Genomic DNA, 23,118 nt, shown 5'->3' on the forward strand with positions numbered 1-23,118 from the left:
CTTTAGTAGAAGATTTTTTTTTCTGAGTTGCGTTTTTTGCGGGGGAACCGCTGCATTTTCCCCGCAATAAACGCAAAAACTGCTATCTATTGTGGGTTTTACCCTTCCAGTGAATTCAATGGGGGAAAACTCACAACAAATAAGCAGCGTTTACACAAAAACTGCTGTGGAATAAAATTCAGTATTTACGCAGCGAATGTATGAGATTTGTTCGCTCTCATCCACTTTACTGCTACTGTATTATGCTGCGGATTTTCCTCAACGAATTCCATTGCGGAAAATCTGCAGTATGTACATTTTCTAGTACATTAGACGGATTATGGAAGATTTTAATCTAAGGACGTTGGCAGAACATAGAGCCCGAGTAGGGTGGTAGACAGAGATGAGGGAGGAGATGTAAGGAGGCGCAGCACTGGGGAGAGCTTGGTAGGTGAGAGTAATACGTTTGAATTTTATTCGGAAGGGGATGGGCAACCAGTGCAGTGACTGCCACAGATTAGAGGCGTTGGTGTAGCGGTTGGTCATAAAGATGAGCCTGGCTGCTGCATTGAGGATAGATTGGAGAGGGGAGAGTTTGGTGAGGGGAAGACCGACTAGTAATGAGTTACAGTAGTCAAGACGAGAGTGAATCAGAGCAACAATGAGAGTTTTGACTGTTTCCTCCGTAAGAAAAGAGCGGATTCTGGAGATGTTTTTGAGGTGAAAATGACAGGAGCGTGAAAGTGATTGAGGACTTACAATGTTGGGAGATGGCGACATTTCCTCTGAAAAATGCAGTGATTCAGTCCACGTTCCGCAGCTCGATTTCTGCTGCGGTCAGAAAAATACACAACGCAGGTCAATCTCTGCTTGTAATTTTTACGCAGCGTGGATAAGATTTGTTAAATTTCACCCACTTTGCTGCTCCTCTATTCTGCTACGTATTTTCCGTCCGCAATTTCGGACGGAAAATTAGTAACTGTGGGACTAGGAAAACAAATTGTATTTAACATAATGAAGTATGTGATCCATTACAAAGTGTCTTGCAAAAGTATACACCCCTTTGGGTTTTTTCCTGTTTTGTTGAACAACCATCTGGAATTAAAATGGATTTGAAACTTTATTTTATGCCATGGACCAGACAAAATGTCCAAATTTTACAGAGGAATGAAAAAAAAAAATTTGTTCTGATCAAACTAGAAGTCACAATTAGTTGAATAAGGCCCCCTGTGTGCAATTAAAGGGTCACATGATCAGTCACAGGTCAGTATAAATACACCTGTTCTGAAAGGAACCCGAGTCTACAACACCATTAAGAAACAAAACATGAAGACCAAGGAGCTCTCCAAACAGGTCAGACAAAAGAAAGCCACCCACTAAAACCCACAGGCCAGGCAAGGAGGGCATCAGAGCTTCAAGAAAGACACCAGCGATAACACTGAAGGAGCTCCGTAGAGTCACAGCAGAGATGGAAGTATCCGTCCATAGGACCACTATAAGTCATACACTCCACAGAGTGGGGCTTTATGGAAGAGTGGCCAGAAAAAAAGCCTTAACACATGTTGGGGGTCCCTTTTCTCCTTTTATTCTTTGTGAAAATAAAAAAATCTGGAGCTAAAACTGCTGTGTGTGTGAAAAAAATTGGAGTTTATTTTACGGCATAATTCCAAAAAATTCAGAAGAAAAAACCGTGGGGTTAAAACGCTCACTACACCTCTAGATGAATTCCTTGTGGGGTATAGCTTCCGAAATGGGGTCTTTTTTGGGAGTGTTTCCTTTGTTTTGGCATCACAAAACCTCTTCAAACCTGACATGGTGCCTAAAATATAATCTAATAAAAAGGAGGCCCCAAAATCCTCTAGCTACTCCTTTGCTTCGGAGGCCGGTGCTTCAGTCCGTCACGACACTAGGGCCACATGTGGGATATTTCTCAAAACTGCAGAATCTGGGCAATAAATATTGAGTTGCCTTTATCTTGTAAAACCTGTGTTCCGGATTAAAATGGTATTTCTTAAAAAAATAATAGTACATTTTACCACCACTTCGCTTTAGTTCCCTAAAGGGTTAAACTTTCTAAATGCTGGTTGAATACTATGAGGGGTGCAGTTTTTTTTTAAAGGGGGTGTATGTGGGATTTTCGAATATAGGTCCCTCAAAGCCACTTCAGAACTGAACTGGTCCCTGTAAAAACAGGCTTTTGAAGTTCTTAAAAATGTGAGAAATTGCTGATAAAGTTCTAAGCCTTGTAACGTCCTAGAAAAATCTAAGAATGTTCAAAAAATGCCGCTAACAAAAGTAGACATAAGGGAAATGTGAACACCATGTGTTGCTATAAACTGTTTAGGCACACGGCAGGGTTCAGAAGGGAAGAAGCACCATTTGGCTTTAGGTGCGCAGATTTTGCTGGATTGGTGACGCGTCCCTCTCTTGATATCCAGCCCGACATCCCTGGATGACGCGGCAGTCCATGTGACCGCTGCAGCCAGTGATTGGCCTGTGATTGGCTGCAGCAGTCACATGGGCTGAAACGTCATCCAGGGATGTCAGGCCGGATGTCAAGAGACTGACGCGTCACCAAGGCAACGGCCGGGAGGAAGTTCTCGTTAAGCATGAACATCTTTTTTTATTTTTTTTACAGGTTGCTCTATATTGTGATCGGAATTCACTGTCCAGGGTGCTGAAAGAGTTACTTCCGATCAGTTAACTCTTTCAGCACCCTGGAGAGTGACTATTTACGGACGTCACCTAGCAACGCTGCCGTAATGACGGGAGCACACACATAGCCACCCGTCATTACGGGAGCTCCATAGACTTCTATGGGCTGCCCGTGCCGTTATTATGGCCTGAAATAGGACATGTTCTATCTTTTTCAACGGAACGGGCACCTTCTTGTAAGCATACCCGGAGGTACCCGTGGCCAATAGAAGTCTATGGGCCCGTTATTTCGGGTCGTAATTACGACCCGTAATAACGGGAGTTTTTACGGTCGTGTGCATGAGGCCTTAGGCTGTGTTCACACATTGTGAAGGGTGCCCGCGTGGTCCGGCGCACTGTGCGGATTAAAACACTTCAATACATGACCAGTCTTTGTTACTTCTGAAGGAGCATGTGCTCTTCCAGGACATGGTTATGAATGGGTTAAATCAGTAAGGAAAGCATTCACTGTAAATGGAGCACTGGGTTTCTCATGGATGAATGAGTAATGAACCTGTCAAATCAATCTGCATTCACCACATTGCTTCTGATATTTAATGCAACACTTTGTGGTTTACCAAGTAATATCCAAATCGAATCTGATCAAATTTTGTCCAGGATCATATGTTTAATGGATGCCATGCAGTGGTATTAGTTACCCATATAGACTAATATGGCATCCGTTTGACGTTTACATCATGAAAAGCCTTTGATAGTCTACTACGCTATTCAATACCATCTTTTTTTTTAGGTATACTGATGAATACAGGCCCAACGGAGGGCTAGGACAACGCTCTTTTGGCCTCGGTCAGGAAAATGTAACCCTATGGAGACACTTTAGCATGTAATACAGGAAAGTTTCCAGGGTACACACAAACATATATGTGGACTGATGTGAACTGTGAAGATGTGTGTAGGGTGTACAGGTTTCCTATAAAACTACCCAAAATTAATATTCTGCATTCAACAAATTACCTACAAAAAACAAAGAGGTGAAAGGAATGTACAACAGAGCCCCTTTTATATACAGCTTGTTTGAACCTCTCTCACTATTCCTCTTAAACCACGACTGGGAACAATACTATAGACTTTAGGAGCCGGTAAGAAGGGTAGGAATTGCAAGCAGACTTTAAAAATTGGTAGTTTACCTTTGGCTGATTCAATCCAGCGTTTAGACATATATTGTATCACACATATAACATACATTTTTAGTAAGTGCTCTGTAAATGCAGAAAACGACTACAGAAAGCAGATTTCAAGTATTATTGATGTACATTGGCCGGACTGCAAGGCTTTGATGATCCTCCAAGAAACCCCTTGATCAGGAGTGTCTCAATGGGTGTCATACACTGAAATACCGGATGCCATTCTGCCTGTTATTATTGGATGCCTCCTTGCAGCTAAGCAGAACTAAAAGCGGAAATTTTTACCTTACACAAAAATTAAGTAAGGCCGGATTAATAATCAGATCAATATTGAAAGCCAATTGTACCATACTACTAAATGAGTGTAATAAAAGAGTGATGGAAATAAAGTCTACCATAGGAGCTATGACTATTAGGCTATGTTCACACAGAGTTTTTTTGCAGGCAGAAAATTCTGCCTCAAAATTCTGTCTGGAATTTTGAGGTAGATCTTGATATGCCTGCACGCAGTTTGCTGCACTTTGTGGCGTTTTTTCGCCCTCGGCCATTGAGCGCTGCGAGCAAAAAGCGCCGCGAAATATGCTTTCTCTGCCTCCCATTGAGGTCAATGGGAGGTCAGAGACGTAAACGCCCGAAGATAGGGCATGTCGCTTCTTTTTCTCGCGAGACTGTTTGTCCGCTTGCGGAAGAAAAAAAAAAGCCTCCGCCTCCCATTGAAATCAATGGGAGGCATTCTCAGCCATTTTTTAGCGGGGTTTTTGCGTAAAAAAAAAACTGTGTGAACTGGCCCTTAGACGTACATACTCATCTGCAATAGTCTCCTCTGTACAGGTGCTCCAATGTAATCACACACGAGCGCTGAAGGCGGACACGCTGTCACAGCACGGGAGAAGAAAAGTCTCATTGTCATCCACGCCAAGATAACCATTTTTGCATGAAGGTCAAAAGTAAAGACTTGCTTTATAAGGCAGCACAGGCTATAACTCTAGTCATTTAGATAGGAACTCTTCATTACAGCATATAAAATAGCCAAAGAAAGAACCTATTGAGTCTTAAAAGGTCGTGTATTACAAATAGCATTTTCAGCTTGATGTAATTACAGGCAAAATAATCCACCTTTATGGGATAAAAATAGAGGAACATTACAGCAGAGTATACACTAGGCGACCACGAGCTGTGAACACATAACCCTTCATAGTCTTAGGACTAGATCTACAGTCAGTGCCGTACATGACCAATTCCATCATGACTTTACAGCCGAACGCGTTAGGTGGGCAGGGTCACATACTATTTGCCTTATTTCGGATTAGAGAAATTTTTCACCTCAGATTGACCATGGCAATATTTTCTTCACAGATAATGCTATAGAGAGTTGGTGAAAAGTCAGAGTCTGGCCTGGCAATTTCAAGAACAGGCAGATGTTTTGTCATCCACAGTTCTTAGAGAAACATCCACCAGCGCAGCGCCATTGCAGGACAGTGGATAGATTAGAAGTAGTCCCATTCCATTTATATATAGCCCACTAGAACGAATTAATTGATATGTTCATTGGTTAATTGTATATGTGTACACAGGCTAATGATCATCCCCGATCACTATCCTGTGTAAACATCCGGGTGATCACATCTTTTATACGGCCAAACAATGGTCACTAGTCAGCAGCACATCTCCCTGGGTAAACAGGGGATGTGCTCACGACATGATGAAAATATATGGGGACGAGCGAGCCTAGTAACAATTGATCATCGCCATATTAATGATCATTGAAAGGAGGAAACTAGCATTGATCGAAAAGCTGTCTTGTCGATTAGCGCTCGTTTAAAGGTTTCAAACATGGGCAAATATCTGCCCGTGTAAAACCAGCCTTAGCGTACATAGCCCTGGCAACATTCATATGCAGTATTGCCAATTGGACCTACTAATCAATAGGACTCCTAGCAATAGTTTATACTACTTATGCACAACAAATTTGCCACATTCCAATTTAAAAAAGTTGAATGTCTTTGCAAATCTGGAAATCATGAAATTTTATTCACGGTTCAGAGAACAGCTATAAAAATTCTGGATTCCTGTTACCCGAGAGCAGTGCATTAGGCGAGTTCAGTGAACGTTTACACGTGGCCACACATTAGTCATTGGCTGAACACTCATTTGACCGACAGTTGTCTCGGCCCAGCCACAAGCGCGCATGCTTAATTCAGAGGAGATACAACTGACAGCAGTGGCTTATCTTCCGCAGGGACAATGCTTTGAATTGCCCCATATTATGATTAGTGGGGGTCCAAACACAAAAGGGATAAAGGTCCCTTAGGACTTTTTCTCGCATGGCGGCAATCTCGTACGCCCAATATTCAAGAAACGGCAACAGATCTCCATTCGAGTCAAGGTCCCCAAGAAACATAAGAGGATACTGATGTAACACATACGATTCCACAAAGGAAGAAACTGAAGTTTCACTTTGAGAGTGAATGGCCAAGGAAACACATACATTATGTATATATATTGATCTTGCACTCCTCCCTTTCTGCCCTGGGTGATTTTAATTAGTTTAGTGCTGGTTCCTACCATCCCCAGGTATATATGTAGGCTTAGTCCCAGTTCTGGGTGTATGTGCAGAGTAGGTCCCCACCTATAGAGGACGCCTTGTCGTGGCAGGTGGGCTCACACAATTTGTTCAAAATGTGCACTAAGAACCTCCCTATTGTAAGTAGATTTAGCAGTAATGCATATTTATTTATATTTAGTGGCTTAGGTGGCATTAGTGTCGCAGTGTGCGGTCGCCATTCTTTGTCTGAGATAGAGAGATGAAGAGATAGATAGGTTACAGAAAGTATTTACAAACTGACAATTTTATGTAGATTTAAAGTGTGTAGTTAAAAGAAATTTTCCCTTTTAAATAATATTTTGAGTAGGCGCATTCAAGGAATATTGTTCAGTGGCTCTAAAAAACAACAACAGCAACAACACTCCTAAAACGACAAAAAAAAAAAAACAAAAAAAAAAACACGACTTCATTGCCCTTTCTCCAAAATTCAAGCCATCCATACACCTGAGTTGGGGGATGGTTAACAAACACTAATTTCTCCCGATTCCACCCCAAACTGAGCCAAGCATGAATGTTTATTTTACTGGGGAGAGGGGAATAAGACACGGAGCCCTTTGGCAGAGGCTGATCTCCCATGGGAACAAGGATGGGGCATGTTCAAAGCCTACATGCCCCATCACGCTTTCCTCTAATATCTGCCGTTGGGAAAAATTAGGGAGGCCCCCATACACATTCATCGATATGGGAGGGTTCGAACGACTTTTCTCACATGTGTATGGCCAGCTTTAGATTAAAAGGCAGTGTACCATAGTCCTGAATCTTGGGACCATGAAAAGGGTATTTTATTGGTGATTTTTATCTAGTGCCATATACAATGCCAGTTGCAGCCATGTATAAATATAGGGAGGATTTGCTTTACTAGCCCAGCTACGGATGACTACAACAAGTGGAATGGAGCAGACATCACACATTTACAATGTTTTCTTCCCACGCGGTAAAGTAACAAGCACGGCACTATAATGGCCAGGTAAGCAGGATTACTGGGCCTACGGCTTTTTAATATACTGGAATTAATATTCTCTTCATTCTGCCGCTCATACTCCACACCCTGCTCACATAATATGGAACATGATTTGTACAAGTCATTCCGCATGCCATTTGTCTCAAGCCGATCATTTCCTAGTAGTATTCAATTGTTTTAATAACTTCCTGTTTTGCCATCGAATGCCATAAATACCTTGCTTTCAGTAAATTACATTTCAGTCAACAGTAACACAAGAAGTTAAATCCTCAGAGGAACACAATTTGCATGAATTATTGAAGGGCATGCTGTCAATTCAGAGCATTGAAGCACATCTCTCTCAGATATATTACAATTCACGCGATAATACACCACACTCACATTGGCACGCATGTGTTTCTATGTGTCAGAATTGTACCGACCGGTCTCCCATAAATAAATGTAAATTTTTTTGAAAATACAATTCCAGAAGTGTAACTTTTTTTTTTTTTTTTTTATAACTGCGCGCTCAAAACTCCAATGGAAAAAACACAGTACCTTGTGGTAAATATTGCACGCCGATTTGCCACACAGCACGCTACAGGCATGTGTGAATACACAATAAGGCCTCAGACAGTTGTAAGGTTACCACATTTTAGCGTCCATATTAGGACCACAAAACCCCTAGGTGATCCACTTTTGGTTCACTTTAACCGCGGGGTCTGGGTCTTTCATTCGTAATACGGAAGCTAAAACTCGGCCGCTTTTACGGTCGTCTGAACTCCAGCTCTAACTGGCTTATCAGGATGTTAGGCTTTTCCAAAAACTTGAAAAAACACTTTTTACTTTTCCAGTGAAAACAGGCGACTGCTGGCGAAATGGATTTACAGATCCGATTTGTCGTTTCTGATGCAATGACATTACACATGCACACAGGCATCTATGTACATGTATGTGTGTCACAAGCATACTGCTTATTAGAATATTTCAAGCTGAATACCATAAGCATTAAAACAAGAATAATAATTGACATTTGTTATTCGGTTTGCTGGCCCTGCCGAGTCACAGTGTTTTTATATTTACACCGTCATCTAAGCCTTACGTGATCACGCGACATGAACTGCATCAGGCTGTCAGTGTGAACCTAGTGGAGTCATGCCTCATACTTGAACAGGGCGGGCCACCTGCTTGTGCCAGCAGTGCTGCAATATACAGGAAATTCCTGACCTTTCTATAGAATATTTCATTGCCTCTCCACAGCAAGTTCCCATCCAGAAGATCCAAAACAAATACTGTTCATCTGAATAAGAGGAAGCTGTTTATCGCAAACATCTCAGGCATGAAACAAAACAGTGTTGTGTTCCCTGAGGGAGAAATCAGTGACAAGTAGTGCTAGTCTGAGGAAGTCAGACTGATATGATGTAAGCGCTTTTCCCGGCCATCAGATTTATGGGCTATTCAATATAATGTCCAGATCAATATTATTAAAGGGGTTTTCCACCTTCTGACAACTGATGACCTATCCACAGGATAGGTCATCAGTACATGATCTGTGGGGGTCAGACACCCGAACCCCGCACAGATCAGCTGGTCCGGTGCCTCCGTGCACCGGACGTACATGCCGGAAGCACATAGCTCCGGCCACGGAATAGAGGCCAACAAGTAATGTATTCAAGTGAATAGGAGCAGACCTGCAGCACGGCCGCTATTATATGTACGTAGCCAACTGCTTCCGGCTCCGTCCATAGCATTATGTGCCATAACATCCTGTGCCCGCAGGCCACCAGAGCGGCTTATCGGTGCGGGGTCCGGGTGTCGCACCCACACCGATGCTATACGGATGTCCTATCCGGTGGACAGGTCAGTTGTCAGAAGGTGGACAACCTCTTTAAAGCTGGTTAGGTTTAAAAATGGAAACCGGACAATGTATGCCATTGAGTCTGTATATCACATCTTTGATCTTATTCGGTTTAATATTGAATCAAAACTCTTAGAAATATTTTAAGAAATGGATATAGGTTCCCTAAAGTTCGCCCATTATCACCCTCCTGGTCAGAAATCTCAGGTGAGGCCTAGCTACAATAAGAGGCCGGGCAGTCTCCTCAAAAGTAAAGACATCACAAGGAAATGACAACCCGTGTACTCTGAAAAAACATTTACAAGATGATTTGTTTTAGAATCAAGCATATGTGTAAAGAAGATAGCAAACATGAATTGTCCCAGAGTACTTCAGTTAGGGCCTGCCTTAACCTGTTAGTGACCGCCCCATAGTGTTTTTACGTCCGTCACGAACGGGCTTTATTCTGATGCAATAGACGTTTTACGGCGCTGCATCAGAATAAACAAACAGCAGGGAGCTGTCAAATCTCCCTGCTCTCGGCTGCCAGATGTAGCTGAGGACTGGGGACATCCCTGCTCGAACGTGAGAGATCGATATAAGTATCGATCTCACCTGTTTAACCCTTCAGATGCGGTGCTCAATAGTGTGCACCGCATCTGAGTGGTTTTGGAGAGAGGGAGGGAGCTCCCTCTCATCCCACTGACACCCGGCGGTAAGATCGCCGAGTGTCTGTGTCTCCGATGGCAGCCGGGGGCCTAATACAGGCTCCCAGGTCTGCCTGTAGTGAATGCCTGCTAGGTCATGCCAGAGGCATGGCCTAGCAGATGCCTGTCCGTTTTAAAACGGAAAGGCAGTAATACACTGCAATACAGAAGTATTGCAGTGTATTATAATAGCGATCGGATGATCGCATATTAAAGTCCCCTAGTGGGACTAGTAAAAGAAAGTTAAATAAAAAAAATAAAAAAAGTGAAAAAAAATGAAAAACCCACTTTTTCCCCTTACAAACTGCTTTACTATTGAAAAACCAAAATAAAGTAAAAAAGTTACGCATATTTGGTATCGCCACGTCCGTAACGACCCAGACTATAAAGCGATCACATTATTTAATCCGCACAGTGAACCCGTAAAAAATAAAAAATGTGATAAAAAGGGATCATAAAGTCACATCTACTCCAAAATGGTACTAATAAAAACTACAAGTCTTCCGGCAAAAAAAAAGCCCTCATACAACCGCATCGAGGGAATAAAAAAAGTGAAGACACAAAAATAAATAATTTGGAAAAAAAAAGCGTTTTTACAGTGTAAAAGTAGTAAAACATACAAAATCTAATCTCAAAATCGTAACAACCCGCTGAATAAAGTTAGTGTTATTTATACCACACGGTAAACGGCGTAGATTTTGGACACGAAAAAGAGTGGCAAAATTAGTTTTTTTTCTATTCCTCCCCCAAAAAAAAGTTAATAAAAGTTAATCAATAAATAAATCAATGAATTCTACGTACCTCAAAATGGTGCTATTAAAAAATACAACTTGTCCTGCAAAAAAAAAGACCTTATACAGCTATGTCGATGCAAAAATAAAAAAAGTTATAGCTCTTGGAATGCGACGATGGAAAAACTTAAAAAAAAGACCTATGTCATTAAGGTTTAAAATAGGCTGGTCATTAAGGGGTTAAACTATGTGTAACCGCACACGCTTATCACCTGTCAAAACTAAACGGGGCAGGTCCTAATCAAAGGGGCATCAAGAGCTCACATCGCCAATACCACAATTCGTGCCTGAAGCTATGGAAAGGTCTGTAACTTCATTCCTTCGGGTTTATTTTTATTGGGCAATGTTATATTGGTAATTATCTAGCAGTGTTATTTGGAAACTTTACAGCAATGTTAACTATAATCATATCATTTGAGCACAGAATGGTACACCATAAGGTGGGGGTGCGGGTGTCAACAGTAGGTACAACACAGGGCACCAGCCAAACTAAAAATCGGTCCTGACTTCAGGTATTGAATCTTATTGCTTCATGTATAAAATCGGCAAATACAGTATTTGATATCGATGCCAGATGGAACGGAATTGTGCATATACCTCAGTGCCAGCAGGCTGGATAGTAGAGAACAGGGTAAGAATGATCCAGCTTTCTGATGATTTCCGTTATAAAGCGGTGCATAATGTAAACGGTTCACGGGTTATTAGGATTTCCTCCATTTTTCCCACACTCTCCTCCATGACTAATAGCACATTTACGTCGCACCACAAGCTCCAGATGTTGAATACATTACAATCATGTTTTCCAGGGCAATATTGGTCTACTGCATTGCAATGTAATTAACACTGGCACGTATTGTTCTTCCTAAGAGACTAATGCAGTGTGTTTTCTTATAGTTCCGTATTGAAGGCATCTGTTAGGACAAAGTATTTTCTTAGAAACCTCACTACTTCATATTCCGGACCTATACATTAAATCTACACCGATATATGGAACAGGGCAAGGATGTAATCTCACCTCCATTCATGGAGTCCATATGAAATATTCCCTTCAAGGCTTAACCAACATCGCTACCGGAAAATCTCATCTGCTGTGCTTAATTTTTTCATTAAAATTTTAAATGGAAAATTCACAAGTGGCAAAATTGGGGAATTCTGCAACAATGTACATTTACAATGCATATTTTAGGGCTGGCAGCAGATTTTCTGCAGCATGCTGTACATGTAGCATATTTTTGCAACTTATGTGGATTTTGCAGGAGATTTTGCAGTTGATTCAGGAAAGCTTAGTCTAAGGGGGACTTCTCACTGAGTTTTTTGGAGAGTTTGACGTGGAAACTGCGCCACAAAACGTGCCAAAAAATGGTCGCGTGCGGAAAAACCGGTTCGCGGGAAAGAGGGACATGCCCTATCTTCAGGCGTTTACGCCTCTGACCTCTCTGACATCAATGGGAGGCAGAGAAAGTGTATTTCGCTGCATTTTATGCCCGGGACGCTCAATGGCCGCGGACGGAATTTTGAGGCAGACTTTCCGCCTGCAAAAAAAACTCTGTGTGAACCTAGCCTAAGTATATGTTCACGCGATTTGAGGCAGAAAATCTGCCTGTAAAAAATGATGCTTTCTAGAAGCAGTTTTTAGGTTTTGTTTTTTTTAAGTAAAAAGCAGATTTAAACGCTTTTTTGGAGCATTCTTAGTGCAATTTTGTGGCACGGTTTGACAAATTCACTTTGATGGGAAACTTCAAGGCAGAATACTGAAAGCACTTTTTATTTCAGCGACGCGGTTTTGAAAACGTCATCGTAACATATATGGCCCTATATGAACAACGGGCAGTTTCCCATTAAAACAATAGGAAGCTTTTTATGCAGGTTTTGGGACAGTTTCCTCCCCGGAACACGCCTAAAAAAAAACCAGTGTGGACAAGGCCTAATTAATCCAAACACTAGAGACAAAGAAAATATTCTCAAAACAAACTCTTAGAGATTGTTTCCATTTTTCCTTGTGTTGGAAAGCATTCCTTTTTAATGGAAGCGGAAGAAAAAAAAAAGGAAAAATAATAGACAATAAAATGGATCTTCACACGACCGTGAGAATTAGGCCTGATATCAACTTCGATTAAACCCCTTTAATATGACAGTTTCGGCAGGAATTAGCTGAATGCTCCAGCGATCCCCTGCATACAGCTAGTTGTTCTAGGAGTCAATGTGATTAACAAGAATTAATAGCGCGGGCCTTGGCCTGCTGGCAACATGAGCGGACGTGAAGTGTGAGAGCTCCAACGGGTAGCCCGCTATACATATCATCCGGCTTATACTCCTGAGGAAAACAGACCTTTTAACAGCTCACAGCAGTGCTCCTGAGGTATGGCACCGATGGGTCCCACAAAAGGGTCGTCAGCGGTGGAGAAGTTGAAGGATTTTCGCCAGGGACAGTACACAAAATGGCGTGCGGCCTCTCCAGCACAACGCTCCAGACCACCACGCGGTCAGAGTGCTCACACGAGTTAATCTGAGGAGATGGAGCATGGTCCTGATCTGACACTGCAGCAGGTATATGAGCAACTGTTGCAAGCTATAACTTTGTCTACCACCTCTCTGACAGGAAAGATAGAAGAGAAGAGGTGAGGGTGGATCTTGGCTTGCTCCACCATGATGTACAGAGACTTCGAGAGAGGGTGAAGGAGACGGAACATCGTATTTCCGCCATTGAGGATACTAATGCTCACATTCCTGCTAGATTGTCGGCGGTAGAGACAAAAGTGGAATTGTGGCAACAGAAATGCGATGATTAGGAAAATCGTTCGCATAGAAATAACGCAAGAATTATTGGACTGCCGGAACGAGTGGAGGGCTCTACACCTGGCACCTTTATTGAGTAACGGTTCCGGACCACCTTCCCTGAGGCACAATTCTCGGCGGCACTTGCTGTAGAACGTGCGCACAGAGTGCCGGCAAGACCACCTCAGCCTGGATTACCATCACGACCTTTATTGGCGCGTCTTCTAAACTGGAACGGTCGGGACTTCATCTTGCAGATGGCTCGGAAGCAAACAGATATTCAATATGAGAATTCTCGTGTTTTATGGTTTCCTGATTTTTCAGCTGAATTGCAGAAAAAGCGTGCAACATTTATTTGTGAAGAGGAAAATGCGGGACTTAAACATCTCTTATTCGATGGCTTACCGGCTCATCTCCTGCACTTCGTTGCTCTGTCTGTGGTAGTTACAGCAGAGGAAGCGTGATCTCGCGAGCTCTCGCTATGACAGGTTACAACGAGATCACGCTTCCTCTGCTGTAACTACCATAGAAACAGTAACGAGGAGCAGAGATTGTGAATAGCCATCCCGTGGAATGTCTATTCACTGTCTAAACACTTCAGTATTGTTAATGTGTTAGTATAAGACAGCACATAAGGATCTAGCAGGATCCCTATGCGCTGAGTAAATGAATGGAGAGGAGTGCATGATGCCGATTGGTCAGCATCATACACTCCTCTGTACAACGCCCTCTTGGTCTAAAGTAAAAATACGCCCACTTGGGAATTAAGCAACTCATTAGCATAAATCTAAAATCGCTAATAAAGTGGTGAAAACAGATCGTTTTATTAAATAAAAAGCATTACTGTCACCTACATTACAGCGCCGATCTCCTTATGTTGGAGATAGGGCACTTATAATGTAGTGACAGAGCCTCTTTAAATGGGATACTTTTAAAGCGTATTTGAGGGGGTGTTTGAAGTCCACAATTTTATTCATTAACCCCTTAATGACCGCCGATACGCCTTTTTACGGCGGTCATTAGTGGGCTTTATTCTAGAGCGCCGCTATTCTACGTCGCTGCTGTAGAATAAAGTAAACAGAGCAGGGAGCCGTGAAATCTCCCTGCTCTCCGCTGCCAGAGGCAGCTGAGGGCTGGGGGCGTCCCTGCTCTGCCGGGTGAGATCGATATTAGTATCGATCTCACCCGTTTAACCCTTAAGATGTGGTGCACAATAGCGTGCACCACATCTGGATGGTTTTTGAGTTAGGGAGGGAGCTCCCTCTCTCCCCACCGACACCCGGCGATAAGATCGCCGAGTGTCTGTGTCTTCTATGGCAGCCGGGGGTCTAATAAAGACCCCCAGGTCTGCCTGGAGCGAATGCCTGCTAGATCATGCCGCAGGCATGACCTAGCAGATGCCTGTCCGTTTTAAACGGACAGGCAGTAATACACTGCAATACAAAAGTATTGCAGTGTATTATAATAGCGATCGGAGGATAGTGAAGTCCCCTAGTGGGACTAGTACAAAAGTAAAAAAGTTTAATAAAAAGTTAATAAAAAAAAAAAGTGAAACCAAAAAAATGAAAAACCCACTTTTTCCCCTTACAAAATGCTTTACTATTAAAAAAAACTACAATAAAGCAAAAAAGTTACACATATTTGGTATCGCCGCGTCCGTAACGACCCCGACTATAAAGCTGTTACATTATTTAACCCGCACTGTGAACGCCGTAAAAAAATAAAATAAAAAACAATGGAAAAATTGCTGTTTTCTGTTAATCCTGACTTTAAAAAAATGTGATAAAAAGTGATCAAAAAGTCGCATCTACTCTCAAATGGTACCAATAAAAACTGCAAGTCGTCCCGCAAAAAACAAGACCTTATATAGCTATGCCGACGCAAAAATAAAAAAGTTACAGCTCTTCGAATGTGACAATGGAAAAATGTAAAAAATGGCTTGGACATTAGGGCCCAGAATGCAAGCAGGGGGAAGGGGTTAAGAAAACATCGCAATCTGTTTACGGATTGTCCGCGTCCTGTAAAGTAATGGAGAGGACCTTTATGAATGATCCTTCTTAGGAGAATAGACTAAAATGGCTGCAGTAGATTATACTTGTTACATCTTAAAAGAAAAATGGGATAGGAAATTATTTTTTCTTAAACAGAACGCCTTTGAGCTGGGAAATCAGTCCAGTAGATTGTCGCATATAGTGCATTCCAGTCAGTCGTCTCCTGCCATTTTAAAAATTCTGGATGAGGGGCGTCAAGAACTAAGTGATGCCGAACAGATTGGACATAGATTTAGTAGGTTTTATACTGAATTATGCACTTCCCAGAGTGGGTACTAGGATCATACACTGTCTGAATACTTGGAGTGGATTACTTTCCCGCAGTTGTCCTTAGTGCATAGAGATAAATTAGATGAGGCTATTACGCTAGAAGGATTGCTGTGAAGGACCTAGCTAAGGGGAAATCACCTGGACCTGATGGGATGCCTTTAGAGGTGTATTCCAGACATTTTGAGATTATTGGTCCTGAATTGCTTCAGATGTACGTGAAAGTTTTTGAGTTGGGTACTTTGCCTATATCTCTATACGAAGCCACAATTATAATTTTGCTGAAACCTGACAAAAATCCCCTGGAGTGTGGGTCATAGACCAATTTCTTTACTCAATTTAGATTATAAAATTCTGATTAAGCTTTTGGCAAATAGACTTCATTCTATTATCACCTCGTTAATACATGATGATCAATCAGGCTTTATTCCCAGGAGGTCCACTTCTGGGAACATCCGCAGGGTCCAGGCGGTTTCACAGGTGGGAAGGGAATTGAACCAACACTGGGCATTGGCATCACTTGATGCGGCAAAGGCCTTAGACTCCGTGGAATGGAGGCATCTACAAGCGGTTAGGGATGCACGATGCATTGAAACTTTGATACGGTTTCGATACTCTGCATCCCCAAACGGTTCGATACCGTTATTTCATGTATTTCGATACTTCGCTATGCGGCCACACAGCTCAGTATTGTAACACATGAATGTATGAGAGGGGGGATGCGGCTGTGTAATACAGCCATTGCTCCCGAGTCCTGACGTGCACACTGTCAGGATAATACGATGCGGCCAGGGCTGCACTAATGAGCGGCGGCACTGAAAACAGAACATGGTGGGCGCACTACAAAAACACCCCTATGTTCTGTCTTCAGTGCCTGAAACGCCGCTCATTAGTGCAGCGCTGGCCGCCTCTCCTCATGCAGACAGCGCACGCACTTGATGTCAGGAGCGGGGCAATGACTATTAAACAGCCGTTATTCCCGTGAATGCTGCGATCACAGCGGACTGCAGCATTCAGGGGAAAATGAGAAGGGGGGATGCCCCTTGGATCGCATCACAGGGAATTCCTGTGAGGCGATTGAGGGACATACCATATATGGGCAGACAGCCCAGGGTCCATTGAAGGACCCCAAGGCTGTCCTACCATATTTCCTGTTAGGGCACTTAGGTATGTCCTAACAACTGCCTGTGTACTATCAGTACACAGGCTAATGTACTGTAATATAGATATATGCCAGTACATTCAAGTTTAAAAAATAAAAAGTAAAAACAAAGTAATGTTAAATTTAAAAAAAAAATACACATACACCTTTTTTACAATAAACATTAAAATAAGTCTCAATACATAAAATCTACACACATTCAGTATTGGCACGGCCATAATAACCTGCACAACAATTTTTTTTCCATAATTTATGATGTGTATGCTGTAAAAAATAAAATAAAATAGGCTTTCTATCACTTATTGTGGGGCACAAGGTGTGATGAATTTAACCTCCATGTGCCTCACATTAATAATAATTAACCCCATCATGTACCTTACACATTAACCCATTATGACTGAGAAACATGATGGGGTTAATTACTATTAATGTGAGGCACGTGGAGGTTAAATTCATCATCACACCACGCGCCTCACGTCAGAAAATGGAAGAACTTTTTTTTTTTCATTACTATTGGCAAAGTATCGAAATCGCAATACTAAACCAAGTATCGGTATCGAAATCCAATTTCTGGTATCGTGACATCCCTACAAGCAGTGTTGACACGATTTGGATCTGTGTTTTCCAAATGGGTTTCCATTTTATACAAGAATTACAAGGCAAATCTTTTGGTGAATGGTATGGGTACAGCCTTTTTTGATCTAGGTAGGGGGACTAGACAGGGATGAACGTTGTCCCCTCTTCGATTTGCTTTGGCTATATAACCTCTTGCTATCCAAATTCGCCAGGACAGTATATTTCAGGGAGTGTTTATTGGCAATAGAGAAAGTAGAATAGGCATGCAAGCGGATGATCTAGTTCTCTTCATGTCCGATGTTCACGATACACTTCCTAGGGCTAGTGAAATTGTGAACCGTTTCCTGATCAATTGGGCTAAGTCGGCTCTGATGCCTTTGTGGGAGGTGGGCATATATATAACGAAGTATCCTGTTGAATCTCATGCTAAGAATATATACCCCCTGGAGACCATTCAGAAATTTAGAGCATGGAAGACTACCTTTATCGGTGGCGGGACAGGTAAGCCTGGTAAAAATTATCCTTTTACCAAACGATTTATATTTACTGGAACATGCTAATGGCCTTATTCCACGATCATTCTTTGACAGGTTGCACTCCCTGGTAGCTAGTTTTGTATGGGGGAACTCTCGCAGGAAACTTGCTGTCTCCACACTCCAGCGTCCGACGGTTAAGGGCGGCTTGGCACTACCAGATTTTTATATTTATTTCCTGAGTGGCCAACTCCGCTATTTGAAGGACTGGATTGCCTTAATTCCAGAACCATTTTCAGAGTTTGCTTTGGGGCACGTGCTGGGACAGTCGGTCCTGTGGCCTGATCTGGAGAACCCCACACAGTTTAGAGGGAAATTAGTATTACTTCATAGACTTGCACATCAGGTTTGGAAGGCAGCTAAGCTGCTATGTGGTTTTGGGGATTTGGAGGGGGAAACTCTGTTGTGGGATAATCCCATGTTCCCTCACTTACAAATGCTGGAAGGGTCTGAGTTTTGGAAGTCTAATGGGATTCTGTCTCGGTGATAGATATCGGGGAAATGTGTTATTATCGTTTACCCAGATGATGGAATGCTACAATTTAAATCGTACCCAATTCTTTAGATACTTACAACGAAGACACGCATTGAATTCGCAATTTCGAGCACAGCCCCCGTCTCTTTCAAAGTTCCCGTTGATAGGAATTCTGAAGACACAGGGACTCAAGGGTATTATCTCGGCAATTTACACACTTCTTCTGAATGCAAAAACCGAGTCGTGTACGCTCTCTGTACAGGCTGTCTGGAAAACAATTATTCCCACCTTATCTGAGGAGGATTGGTCAGAGGCCCTGGAGTCACATTTGTTTGTTTATCCTTCTGTAAACAATACTGTCCCAATAGTACATCACACACCAGAGTTATCTTACTCCAACTCGTTTATATCGTATGGGTCGGCTGCCACATACAGAATGTCACAGATGTCATTCTCCTGGGGCAAATTTCATACATCTTATTTGGGATTGCTCATATATTAGTTCCTTTTGGGATAAAGTGATTGATTTGAATGGTACTACCTCGGTACCTGTACCCAAGACCCCAGAGGTGTGTTTGTTGGGTTTGCTGCAGGAGGAATAAATATATATATATATATATATATATATATATATATATATATATATATACATACATACATATACACATACACTTCTGTCATGCAGCTAATTTGCCGAGATGATACAATTGTTTGAAGTGTGTTATGCGTTGTGTATACGGTGCATTGAATGGCATGTAATTTTGTTCTTTCAATCTATCGATGTATGATATACTGTAATATTGTGTTTTCTCTATTGCAAGCTTTGAGTTCAATAAAATGAAAAAAATAATTAATAGCGCAATGCTGTGTGTAAGTGGCGTATTCACAACGGTTTACACTCTCCCATATGTATACATACTTGTATTTCCAGGGAGAAACAAGCTGCCAAATTGGTGTTTATGCAGCACACCACAGCCAAAAGATCTGTCTGTCAGTTTGTTCAGGCCAAGGACAAAACACAATCTGGAAGTTCTGAATTAGGCTGGAACGTTAATTTATGGCAATCCATGGTGACAGAACCTGCTGCTTACACTGAAATGGACGGCCTTGTCATAAGCTTAAATCCACAATATGGCCTTGGAAATAGACATCTCATTTTCTCCTACAACTGTTCCAATGTTAATTATGCAATGGGTTTTTTCCCGCTTTAAGTGAAATGACAGAAGAAGTGGTGGCAAGAACAATTTAAAATCGCTACTTGGTTTCAGAACGGATCTTTGGTTTTCAAATGGATTTTATGAAAATATAGACTATACTAAAATAGATTTTTCAATGCAATTACATCTGGTGGAATTGCATAGAAAAAAAATTGCATTAAAAAAAAAATAGTGAATACAGCGGTAAAATCTAGCACTAGTTTTTCACATTGGCGTTATTGTGCAAAAGGGCCCCATTGTGTTATACATGTCTAAGGCCCCATGCACACGAACGTGTTTTTGCGTCCGCAATTCCCCTGCAAATCCACGGGAGAATTGCGGACCTATTCATTTCTATGGGCCCATACACACTATCCGTGTTTTCACGGGTCTCCGCATGTCCGAAAATCCGTGCCGCAGGAACTCAGGACATGTCTTATTACGGCCCGCAAATTTGATGCGGACATGCCCATAGAAGTCAATGGGCCCGTGGAAAATGCAGGTACACCTCCGTGTGTCAACCGCAGTTTGCCGATTTGCGGAAGTGTTGCTAGGCGACGACCGGGAATGAGTTCTGTCGTCATCCTGTTTTACCTAGGCTTTTTTTTTTTTATCCGCATTTTGCGGATTACATACGGATGAACTGCGGATTACATACGGATGAACTGCGGAGGACATTTCACGGAACACGGTCCTGGAATTTGCGGACCAGAAAAACACTACGGTCGTGTGCATGAGGCCTAAATGAATTACAATTCAATATGATAGTAAGCAATTTAAAAAAAAGTTATTGCTTTGTCTATACTGTGCCAATAATCTTTCTGAAAAGAAATCAAATTTACGGACGTGTTCCTGAAATCATTGTCTGGTTTCGGATAGCGGTTTGGGCATTTTCTGGCCAACGTATGTAATTTATACTAGATTACCCTTGACCAATACTGACTAAGCTTTAAAAATGGCCAGTGACTAGAATCTTTAGACACCGACTAAGGCCTATTCTCTCAGGTTTATTGCACTCCAGTCTAACTGATGTAACTGCTGAATTCCCTGCAGTTCTACTGAACCAAACTTATAGCACCACATATTCCTATACGGCTGCAGGTATTTCGGTAGTACTGTTGAAGAGTTTGGGTGTTACATCCGAAATTCAGACAGTTAAAACACGGGTACAAACACTGGAAGACTGGATGATCCCCATAGAAACATGCACCAAACTAACCACAAATTTGATCAATTTGCATCAGGCACAACCATACATTCTAGCTGGTTAATGAGTAATAACTAGTCATCTGTCATTTTTCACCATTGTGATCAGTGATTAACACTGGTTTTTGTAAGTTCTGTAGAAAACCAATCCCAGAACCTGCTAGTCCCAACCCTGGTTACAAATAAAAACTCCTTTCACACTGTTCTCATGGAAGTCTTATCTTTCGCTCTCTATTTTTTTTAGTCAAAACCCTAGAAAGGCCCTTTTCACAGAGCAGAGTTTTTGCGGAGGATTCCGCCACAAAATTCCACCTCCCATTCATTTCAATGGGTGTCGGACGCTTCTTTTTCCCCCGCGAAGCTGATTTTTTCAGCTAGCGGAAAAATGAAGCGTCCCGTCCGAACCTCCCATTGAATTTAATGGGAAGAGGAATCTTCCTGCTGATGGCAGGAATAATTCTGAAGCGGATATTGCAGCGGGTCCGCCACGCAAAGTCCGCCGTGTGGATGGACGCAAAGATTTCTAGCACAGGCATCAATTAAAAAACCCTCATCCCGATTTTGGTTTGAGAAAAAAAAAAAAAAATTGTGTGAATAACTCTTGACCAATATGAACCAAAAATTTTAAAAAGGCGTAACTAGATTAATGAGGTATTCCAATTTTTTTAAAAAACTGATGGAATATCGCTAGCATATGCCATCACTTTATAATAGGAAGAAGTCCGAACTTTGGGACCCCCACTGATTCGAAGATCACTTTATAAGATGGTAATAGCCCATTAAGATAATGCAACAAACTAGAATACCACAAAAATGACATCTCTGCAATAGTCAGCAACCAGGTATTGCCTGCATAGATTTCTTACCGGTCATCAGTCTCTGGGCTTCATAAGGTTCCATGTAGCCGTTGTTCTCGGTTACCACTTCCTTGTTCTTCTGTTCATTCTTGACATCGAAGGGATCAGAGTAGTCATCAGCAATTGCAACCTGAAAGAGGAGGAAAGTGAAAAAAATGACACCATGTCTCCTCTTTGAAGCTCACTAACACAAGGAAAGAAGTGATTAGGAGAGGAAATGTACAGGCAATGAGGCCTTCATAAACTGCAGAAAGTCTCAACGAGCTAGTGGCAGAATACAATAAAAGGAAAGTAAAAGTTTCTATTCACATAAATTCATTAAAAAAAAAAACAGATTCAGTGAGGAAAAGCATCAATTACACTCATGAATACATGAAGACAGGGCAGCACAACCACATCGTGGGTGGCCCTGCAAACACCGGAGAAGCCATTATTACACATTGCATTGTACATTTTGCATTTTCCACCAATAATATTCAAAATAATAATAATAATAATAATAATAATAAATTTTAAAAAAAACTTTGCAAAACGATTGAGTAAGGCTTTGTAGGTTGTGTAAGGCATCTGCGTAGTAGACGCTTTTTTCATTCCGTCAAAAACAACGGAACCCTTGAACAACTGAGACAAATAGAAACCATTGGCACCGGATCTGTCAGCATTGAAATCAATGATGATGCAAACTTATGGTTTCTGTTCGTTTCAGTCAGGGTCCTGTTCGGACGGGAAGCTCAAATGGAACGTCAGAACGGGACCCTGACGCAGATGTAAACGAAGCCTTACTGGGGGGAAAAAGAAAAAAGTGCCTGGAAAAACACCCACAAAATGCCCTGTGTGAACCCTTCAACATGCCGTTACTTTGTGGAGCTGTGGACAGGGATAAAGATGGACAGGGAGTAAGGCTTCATTTGGTGTCTATATACGGTCCATGACATCCAGTATATATGGCAATTGCATAAAAAAAATAGAATTGATTTTCTGCTATATTTTACTGGCACCAGCATCTGTTAATAGACAGACTTAAAGTGAATAACTTCGGTATTATTACGTCTGGTGAATGCGAAGCGTGTTAGCACTCCGAAAATCACATTGCCTTTAGCTTCTTTTACAAAGTCTGCAGACTGTGCTCAAATAGTCCCAATACGGTGCATTGTGCTAGGACTATCCGCCACAAAAAAATTATACAAGGGCTCATGGATATGCATTATTATGGCGCTGTGCAACCTCAGAGTTGTACAGAGCCGCAATAGGGCACCCACAGTTTTTGGAGTGTGTAATGAAACGTAAGTACTTGGAAGAAATACACATAGGCTCTGAGGAAC

At 41.9% G+C, this 23,118-nt stretch overlaps 1 protein-coding gene across 2 annotated transcripts in view; it reads right to left on the reverse strand.

Annotated features, from left to right (window-relative positions):
• The window catches only part of SHB (SH2 domain containing adaptor protein B), a 191,999-nt gene that overhangs the window by 90,877 nt on the left and 78,004 nt on the right, over positions 1–23,118 (reverse strand). For both annotated transcript variants that reach the window (XM_075825642.1, XM_075825641.1), the window contains one exon: positions 21,806–21,926. In XM_075825642.1, the coding sequence (XP_075681757.1) occupies positions 21,806–21,926 (121 nt within the window). The remainder of the gene's footprint in view (positions 1–21,805; positions 21,927–23,118) is intronic.

Source organism: Rhinoderma darwinii, chromosome 1 (genome assembly GCF_050947455.1).
Source record: "Rhinoderma darwinii isolate aRhiDar2 chromosome 1, aRhiDar2.hap1, whole genome shotgun sequence".
In the NCBI taxonomy this organism is placed as follows: domain Eukaryota; kingdom Metazoa; phylum Chordata; class Amphibia; order Anura; family Rhinodermatidae; genus Rhinoderma; species Rhinoderma darwinii.